Source organism: Panulirus ornatus, chromosome 20, assembly GCF_036320965.1.
Source record: "Panulirus ornatus isolate Po-2019 chromosome 20, ASM3632096v1, whole genome shotgun sequence".
NCBI lineage: Eukaryota > Metazoa > Arthropoda > Malacostraca > Decapoda > Palinuridae > Panulirus > Panulirus ornatus.
Genome location: NC_092243.1, coordinates 8,982,202 through 8,992,500, shown reverse-complemented (window position 1 = coordinate 8,992,500; position 10,299 = coordinate 8,982,202). Strand labels below are relative to the sequence as shown.

The following is a 10,299-nucleotide window of genomic DNA, read 5'->3' as shown; positions in this document are numbered from 1 at the left end:
CACGAGGGTTCCAGGAAAAGATGTGGTGTGCTAGTTATGGAAGAGAGGTTATAGTATGTATGTCAGAGGGATGGAAGGTATGTCATGGTGACCATAAGTGTACCGAAGTTATAAGTACGGAAACCATGGTGTGGGTGTGGTGGTTATAGGGAATGACGATCAGTCTAGGAGAGGAGTAGGGTAGTGATGGTGTCCATTAGTTATAGATGTGGCAAAGGTATGACGGATGGGAAATGTCTATTGGCGACGAAGCTGTTGGTGTATCAAGCTACGGCTCAGGCCATGAGAGTATGGTGTTGCGTCTAGTGATAATGGTGGTAGTATGGTGTGATGTAGGAACGTGTAGAAATTGTTAGTTATGATAACATCAGAGACTGTAGAACACATATTGTACATATGTAATGAAGAGGACATAATCATGCTATCCATAATCTCCACATTTACTAAATTTGTAAACATCAGTTCATTTTCTGTGGATTCTCGACAAATCCAAGGAAGACGTGCCAAATAATCTTTCACTTTGAATGGTTGAAGTCTTCGTTGTGAATCTACGTTGACCGAATATTCCTAACGAGTACAGAAAGTACCATGTACCCCGACACACCTCTCTCTGCACCTGTATACACGCGTCCCCAGCACTGACCCTCACTGGGTCCAGCACACTGAGACGCCCTAATTCACAACCTCTCACACGAGTGTGTCTGTGAAAGTGCGCTTAGTGTCTACAACCCCCGACGGGATGGGCGGGTGTGGATGTCGGTTTAATAGACATTGTGTAATTAGATTTTTTTTTTATATAATAGTGACGGGTAAAACATGCCACCAGAGAGAACCATCGAGAATGAAAAGAAAACAGAGTTTGAGAAAACGTATGAATATATCAGATCAGATTTCCTATGCTTGTTTCCCCTGACTCTTGAAGGTGGATGTGTTTTTAAGGGAAAAGACGAAAGAAGGAAGAGAATTTCCCAACCTTGCTTCTCGCGAAGAGTTCGAGGGAATCATCCTGGTCAATCCTCGTGTGAGTGACCAAAACACTGAAACGTTGAATAAAGTAGCAACACGGACGGGTCCATGTTACAGTGGTAGGGACACACACACACACACACACGCAGACAGCTCACTAGAGCAGTGGCCGATATGATACCCGTAGGACAGGGAGGGTGCAGCAACATCAGGGCGGACAGAGAGGGATGGCTAGAAAGCGGTGATGCCTGGAGAAATAGAAAGATGAATGGCTTTTGATTCCAGTCCGCCCAATGGAGAGGTGCAGGGTAAAACCACACCAAAATTGGGAGCAGTACCCCAGACCGGAGCGAATGAAACCTTTGTCGATATGAAACAGTTGGCCACATGAGAAAAAAAACTGTGGTATGTTAATGTTATCGCACGGAAAACAAGCAACGTTTAGGAAGAGATAAAGGACGAAATTGCATCTTAACGTTATCAAATTTCACCAAGTTAATGCTAACAGATTCTGAGATGCTGCACAAGTCTGGATCAAGAGAGGATACATGTCAAATGTAAGAAGGAACGAGAATCAAAGTGACATGGGAAGGAAAGAAGGTTGAAGTGTTTACCTTAAAATCATCAACGAAAGTTGTGACAGAGTTATTAGATGCAGAAAGATCATCTATGGAGAGCAGGCACTAGGACAGACCCCTGAGAAACACCACTATTAACAGAATAAGACTTCCGTGGTGTAGCAGTTTGTGTTCCTGACCGTGACGCATTCACGAGCCGCCCACGGTCGAGCGCATAGGTTCGAAACCTGATTACGGCCGTCGGTCCAGTGTCAGCTCAGCTGTTCATCCACCCCTTTAAGAGTTGGTAGAGAGAGAGAGAGAGAGAGAGAGAGAGAGAGAGAGAGAGAGAGAGAGAGAGAGAGAGAGAGAGAGAGAGAGAGATGTAAGAGAACGTTCGTTTACCTTTCCTCGAACGTGTCTCCGAGGTCGTCCTTCCTCCACTTGGGGAAGATCCTCGACCAGAGCGGCCAGCCGAAGTACTCGTCCATCCTCGCGATCCCGGTGAAGGACAAGCCACCTATGCCAGCGCTGACCACCATAGCCCCGGCCATGATAGCTAGGAAGGTCAGCGAGCCGAGAGAGTCCGCGAGGTTGCTGAGACCTGTGGAAAACGTGTCGACCGCCGTCTTGGTGGAGAGCATAACGCTGTTGGCTGACGCTAGCATGTCCATTGTGTCCGGCTATTCACAACCACGGGGTCTTTATAGGTGACAAGAAATAGGATGAATAAGATTAGATGATCAACATGTTAATCTATAAATCGATTGCGAGAAGTAATGGATTAATAAGATTAGATGATCAACATGTTAATCTATAAATCGATTGCTAGAAGTAATGGATTAATAAGATTAGATGATCAACATGTTAATCTAAAAATCGATTGCTAGAAGTAATGGATTAATAAGATTAGATGATCAACATGTTAATCTATAAATCGATTGCTAGAAGTAATAGTAAAAAAAAAAAAATCTAATACCATTGTTGATGAGGTAAACCAGTGTTACATGCAAGCCACATTACGTGAAAATGTATCAATGAATTGAAAGCATATTTCTTTTATCCAAAGCATTTTCTATTCCTTATAAAGCCTCTTTCGTTCCTAATTAGAACTATGTCAATAGAATTCATTTGAAACGGCATTTACAGGGACAGGGAAAGGTAAATACATTTCTAAGACTATGTCTAATTTACGTATTAGAACATTTCAAATCAAGTATTTACATGTAAACTATTATCATAAATGTCCTTTTTCAATTTTCAATCAATGAAACTCAATATATCACAGTGCGAATGTGAAATTTGATATATACTACATGGAGATTTCAACTCCATTGTAAGTAGTAATCCTTATACTACATGGAGATTTCAACTCCATTGTAAGTAGTAATCCCTATACTACATGGAGATTTCAACTCCGTTGTAAGTAGTAATCCCTATACTCCATGGAGATTTCAACACTCTTGTAAGTAGTAATCCAAACGATTGTAATGAAATCTCCATACATTATAGTCTAGCCTCCAGAAACGGATGATCCGACAACGAGAACGTGAGAGGTTGATGACAAATGCAGTGTTCCGCTTGTTCTGAACTAATTTGCATATGATTAGCCCCGCAGACTTTCTTCTCCAGTGGAGCAGCATACAGGCGCTCGGAAGAGTACCATACGTTATTTAGTATAATTATACACATCGATTTAAAGATATTAGCCTTATATAAATGGTCAGATATTGTGTTTAGATCATAGATATTGGGAACATATGCACTTGTTTTTCTGAATTGCTTAGTATTTCAAGTTATCAGTTATTTCATTAACCAATCTCTCGGTTAATCTGTCATTTAATCAATCAGCCAGCTGATCTCTTAACTTTATTATCAACAATTCCGTAAATATAGAAATAGATCAATTAAGCAATCAGTCAGTTGATCAAGCCACTAATCAATCAATTAATCAGGTGATCAATCGCTTTTATTTATCACTTCATAAGGAAATTCATTGATTCACCAAAGCTTCACTTCCAAAACCCTCAAACTCTGCAGTGGAGTTCCCCAAGAAGCAGTTCTTTCTCCAACCTTCCTCAGTCACTTATTACTACATGACCAACCCAAACCTCCTGCAACCTGCACTGTAAAAGTCCTCTCATCATCAACAGACGACATGGCAGTCACATCACAGAAACCCTTACACAACCAATCAACAACAGACACGCAACTTTACATTACACTAGATATGAGTCGGATTTAATCCAAAGATTATGTCTGGCTCCCCATGGAAACCCACTGTCATCTTCTTAGTCCCACAGAGACACGATTCCATTCTGTGTTCCTCCCCTTAATCCTGGATGAACAACCACAGAACTTCAATACATATACATTTCTTTCTTCATCTATTCATGAATGTATAATCAATCCTGGACCAATGATTATGAAAGGCTCTTTGTGTTACCTAAGACCTCTTCTATGGCTCCTACGGCCCAAGGCTGCACTAGTTTCAGGAGCAGGGAAACGTAGACTCCCTTGGTGAGGAAAAGTTTTTTGACGAGGCTGTCTGTACCTGCAATGATACAACCTCGCCAAAGTGACTTTTTACTCGCAGTGTAACCTCGAGCGGGCGGAGACCGGTAACATTTTCTCTGTCTGTCTGTCTGTCTGTCTGTCTGTCTGTCTCTCTCTCTCTCTCTCTCTCTCTCTCTCTCTCTCTCTCTCTCTCTCTCTCTCTCTCTCTCTCTCTCCACACACACACACACACACACACACATATATATATATATATATATATATATATATATATATATATATATATATATATGTATATATATATATATATATATATATATATATATATATATATATATATATATATATATATATATATATATATATATATATATCCACTCACACACACACAAACTTCGGAGCAAAAAGCAAAATTTCTAACATTCGTAAAGATGATTGAACCTACCTAAGAACACCACAGTATCTAACACCGTCAGTACAGAAAAAAATCCTCGTGCAGAAGTAGCAGCAGGAGAGGAGAACGTCCCTCACCCACCGAGAGGACTGTAGGCCCTCACCCACTCACAGAAAGCCAGACACGAGACTGAGGAAGGTCTTGGCCTCTCTTAACTAGAACACACACACACACACACACACACACACACACACACACACACACACACACACAAGAGGTGAAACTCCCCCACGCGCACCGCTGACAATCAGTCATGTATACATGAACCTCTTTTTCTTTGTTGCTGCCCCTACAGCGATACGTAACGTTAAGGATGAAGCATTCGACGTAGTATGATAATTATGAACACGCTATTGCTTTAGATCAGTGTGAATAATTGCTTTAGATCAGTGTGAATAATTGCTTTAGATCAGTGTGGTTAATTGCTTTAGATCAGTGTGATTAATTGCTTTAGATCAGTGTGAATAATTGCTTTAGATCAGTTTGATGAATTGCTTTAGATCAGTGTGAATAATTGCTTTAGATCAATGTGATTAATTGCTTTAGATCAATGTGATTAATTGCTTTAGATCAGTGTGATTAATTGCTTGAGATCAGTGTGAATAATTGCTTTAGATCCGTGTGATTAATTGCTTTAGATCCGTGTGATTAATTGCTTTAGATCCGTGTGATTAATTGCTTTAGATCCGTGTGATTAATTGCTTTAGATCAATGTGAATAATTGCTTTAGATCAGTGTGATTAATTGCTTTAGATCAATGTGAATAATTGCTTTAGATCAGTGTGATTAATTGCTTTAGATCAATGTGATTAATTGTTTTAGATCAGTGTGATTAATTGCTTTAGATCAATGTGATTAATTGCTTTAGATCAATGTGAATAATTGCTTTAGATCAATGTGATTAATTGCTTTAGATCCGTGTGATTAATTGCTTTAGATCAGCGTGATTAATTGCTTTAGATCAATGTGAATAATTGCTTTAGATCAGTGTGAATAATTGCTTTAGATCAATGTGAATAATTGCTTTAGATCAGTGTGATTAATTGCTTTAGATCAATGTGATTAATTGCTTTAGATCAATGTGATTAATTGCTTTAGATCCGTGTGATTAATTGCTTTAGATCAGTGTGATTAATTGCTTTAGATCAGTGTGATTAATTGCTTTAGATCAATGTGAATAATTGCTTTAGATCAGTGTGATTAATTGATTTAGATCAATGTGATTAATTGCTTTAGATCAGTGTGATTAATTGCTTTAGATCAATGTGAATAATTGCTTTAGATCAGTGTGATTAATTGCTTTAGATCAATGTGAATAATTGCTTTAGATCAGTGTGATTAATTGCTTTAGATCAATGTGAATAATTGCTTTAGATCAATGTGATTAATTGCTTTAGACCTATCTGATTAATTCCTCTAGATTATTGTCGAAAGCCTGCGAAGCCTCCTCCGTCTCATTCATGTTTTAAGAAAGAATTTGTAAGGCTGGGGAGATTGGTAGACACAGTGGACGTGTGAATTTGCACTTGTCATTTTCTCGTCATCAGGAACTTTGGTGAGAGAGAGAGAGAGAGAGAGAGAGAGAGAGAGAGAGAGAGAGAGAGAGAGAGAGAGAGAGAGAGAGAGAGAGAGAGAGATTATATATCTCTCATACGGTGTAAATTTAACCTTGTCAAAAAGCTTTTGGGTCATTTCCAGATAGAACTGATGATGAAACCACAGCTCAAAGAGTGATAGAATCTCTGTCCAACGAAATATCTTCCGCAAACATTGATTCAGCAACGCCTTATCTTTTTTTTTTTTTGTATGGTCTCCCAAATGGCAGTTGGGAAATCATCAACATAACTGTAGATACAAGTAATCACAAATATTTCTCACGAGTACGTGAGTGTACCAGAAGAATAGATTACTGGATCAGGTGCACTGGACCGACGTTGGGCTAGCAATGTACCCAAACAAGTCATTACTCGTTTGTGGTCCACCAAAAAACCAAGTCACCGTTATACATCTTCCACTGATATGCCTTAACTGTACACAATAATGTTGGGTCGAATAAAACCCTGGTGTTTTTGTACTCTCTATGCCAGGGTTCTGCCCTTTGTGTATATAGCTTGTATGTTCAGGTTCGCTTAGGTGAATCGACGTATGTACATGGGTGCTTAGCGACGGGTGTATGTTGTAGATTTTTACGACTGACGTAGGGTATGATTCGCTGTGGGATGATATATGCACAGCTCTTCGTTCTCTCTCTCTCTGTGTATGAACATTTTCATCGTGAGCTTCGATGATCTGTGTAAATTTGTATGCATGACTCTCATCTTCAGTATATTTACCTTAGAAAACGATATATCATTGTTCTCTTTAGCGGCTGAATTTCAACGAACTCACAAAGAAACATGTAGTGATACCAATAATAATAATAATGATAATAATGATAATGATGATAATAATAATGATAATAATAATAATGATAATGATAGTAATAATGATAATGATAATAATATTATCATTATTATTATCATTATTATTATTACTATCATTATTATTTTCATTATTACTATTACTATCATTATCATTATTATCATTATTATTATTACTATCATTATTATTATCATTATTATTATCATTACTATTATTACTATCACTATTATTATTTCAGAGTTCGAAGTGACCCCCTCCCACATTCTGAAAAGATTTTCATACGAACGAAGCCAACCACGTCCATCGGGGCGGGAGGACAGGCCTTGTAGCATATCACTTTTGTGTCCATGTGGGGCGAGTGTAGCGCAAATGAGGGTAAGTTGTCGGTACTTTCGTTTTGGCGGTTGCGTCATGGGTATGAGGGAGTCTTGTAGTGTGGCGAAGTGATGTTCATGATGTTGGAGCGATGTGTTGGAGTGCACAGGCGTAGGAGGATAGGAGCAACTTGAGTGTGTCTGAGAAGCGTAGCTCCTACGAGATCTGTTGCCAAGAAAGTTGTTTATTATTTGTCGGTTCACTTCGGTGTACATATATATCGTCTGTATATATATATATATATATATATATATATATATATATATATATATATATATATATATATATATATTATGTGTTTAAGAACACGCCCATTATGAGGTCAATGTTGGGGCGGGTCATTCAACTGACCCACTTCTTCCAAGAGAAGTGAAGGCACCGTAGACTGTCTCTGGTGTAGGGGGGGAGGGGAGGAGGATCACATAACTTCGACTTCCTCTCTCCCTCTTGTACTCGTTCTCCTCTCTCTCTCTCTCTCTCTCTCTCTCTCTCTCTCTCTCTCTCTCTCTCTCTCTCTCTCTCTCACGGGGTCAGTAGGTCGGGTAGGGTGACATAAAGCTTGCCGCGGGACTTTTCTTGCGGTACACAGCTGGTAAAGTGCCGGGAGCATGAAGGAGGTAAGTGGTCAAACATGTTGAGAGTGGAACGTAGTGGTGTTGCTGCTGCGACGTAGTAATGGTGCTAGGACTTTGGTGGTGCTGGGACATGGTGGCGGTGCTGGGACGTGCTGGTGTTGAGACGTAGTAATGGTGCTAGGATTTTGGTGGTGTTGGGACATGGTGGCGGTGCTGGGACGTGCTGGTGTTGAGACGTAGTGTTGCTAGGACAGTGGTGGTGGTTCAGTGGGAGTATCTAGGGGAAATAGCACCTATGGCAAACACTGAAATTGCGTCCCTGGCTTGATTAAAAATGTACATACAGTGGATGTATATAAAAATGTATACAGTGCAATTATAAACTGTTGAAGAGTTAGGCCAAATTTGAATTTATATAAACTCTTAAAGACTTAGTTAATGACGTATTTGATCAAAATTGTAACGTAGAAGCGGTAATGCAACTGATAGTAGCAAAATAATACTATAGTTGAAACGTAAGCGAGTTTCTTTTTTATCTCACAAAACCAAGATGTTAAAAACGTCAATCAGGTATCATTTGTCCAAAAACAAACCTGTTGAGTGGCGCCCCCCTTCAAGTGGCGCCCTGGGCATCTGCCCTACCCGCCATACCATAGACACAGCCACTGTAACTATTACCTTCAACTTTTGGTATTTTTCTCAAAAGATAAGATTTCCTTTTAAAACTCATTATAAGAAGCATTCTTTCTTGCTGAATACAAATCTGGTGTTAAAATAACATATAGTCCTCTTAATGACACCTAATCAAGCTATTAAATTAAGTCAATCATAAAATATTTCTGATCCTTTGCATCTTCTTTACTGAGTATGTATCGGTAACTAAGAGAATTATGATACATTCATTTTTATTTCAAGTATAGAAGTGTTTGAACATCTTATCTTTCAATTTTGAAATGAAAAGTTTTTTGAGCTGAAAAGTACCCTGAATTTTTGGCATTTTCTCAGAAAAATAGATTACCTTTAAACAGTCATTATAAGAAGTATTTTTCATGCTGAATACAAATCTGGAGTTAGAATACCGTTTAGTCGTCCTTATGACATTCAGTTAAGCTATTAAATGAAGTCAATCTTAAAATATTTTCTGATCCTTTACATCGTATTAACTGAGCATGAATCGGTAACTGAGAGCATTATGATGTATTTTCCATGATTATTTCAAGTATAGAAGGGTTTGAATATCTTATCTTTCAGTTTTGAAACAAAACGTATTTTGAGCTAAAAAGTACCCTGAATTTTTGGCATTTTCTCAGAAAAATAGATTACCTTTAAACAGTCATTATAAGAAGTATTTTTCATGCTGAATACAAATCTGGAGTTAGAATACCGTTTAGTCGTCCTTATGACATTCAATTAAGCTATTAAATGAAGTCAATTTTAAAATATTTTCTGATCCTTTACATCGTATTAACTGAGCATGAATCGGTAACTGAGAGCATTATGATGTATTTTCCATGATTATTTCAAGTATAGAAGTGTTTGAACATCTTATCTTTCAATTTTGAAATGAAAAGTTTTTTGAGCTGAAAAGTACCCTGAATTTTTGGCATTTTCTCAGAAAAATAGATTACCTTTAAACAGTCATTATAAGAAGTATTTTTCATGCTGAATACAAATCTGGAGTTAGAATACCGTTTAGTCGTCCTTATGACATTCAATTAAGCTATTAAATGAAGTCAATTTTAAAATATTTTCTGATCCTTTACATCGTATTAACTGAGCATGAATCGGTAACTGAGAGCATTATGATGTATTTTCCATGATTATTTCAAGTATAGAAGTGTTTGAACATCTTATCTTTCAATTTTGAAATGAAAAGTTTTTTGAGCTGAAAAGTACCCTGAATTTTTGGCATTTTCTCAGAAAAATAGATTACCTTTAAACAGTCATTATAAGAAGTATTTTTCATGCTGAATACAAATCTGGAGTTAGAATACCGTTTAGTCGTCCTTATGACATTCAGTTAAGCTATTAAATGAAGTCAATTTTAAAATATTTTCTGATCCTTTACATCGTATTAACTGAGCATGAATCGGTAACTGAGAGCATTATGATGTATTTTCCATGATTATTTCAAGTATAGAAGTGTTTGAACATCTTATCTTTCAATTTTGAAATGAAAAGTTTTTTGAGCTGAAAAGTACCCTGAATTTTTGGCATTTTCTCAGAAAAATAGATTACCTTTAAACAGTCATTATAAGAAGTATTTTTCATGCTGAATACAAATCTGGAGTTAGAATACCGTTTAGTCGTCCTTATGACATTCAATTAAGCTATTAAATGAAGTCAATTTTAAAATATTTTCTGATCCTTTACATCGTATTAACTGAGCATGAATCGGTAACTGAGAGCATTATGATGTATTTTCCATGATTAT

General features: G+C 37.6%; 2 protein-coding genes across 2 annotated transcripts in view; one reads left to right on the top strand and one right to left on the bottom strand.

The window, feature by feature from the left end:
- The window catches only part of LOC139755775 (uncharacterized), a 7,985-nt gene extending 3,369 nt beyond the window's left edge, over nucleotides 1-4,616 (bottom strand). Inside the window, exons 1-2 of the mRNA XM_071674397.1 lie at nucleotides 4,486-4,616; nucleotides 1,929-2,225 (exon numbers count right to left, since the gene is read on the bottom strand). Of these exons, the coding sequence (XP_071530498.1) occupies nucleotides 1,929-2,197 (269 nt within the window). The 5' untranslated portion in view covers nucleotides 2,198-2,225; nucleotides 4,486-4,616. The remainder of the gene's footprint in view (nucleotides 1-1,928; nucleotides 2,226-4,485) is intronic.
- LOC139755903 (leucine-rich repeat-containing protein 45-like) overlaps nucleotides 1-10,299 on the top strand; it is a 92,083-nt gene that overhangs the window by 39,504 nt on the left and 42,280 nt on the right. The gene's annotated exons all lie outside the window — the stretch shown is intronic.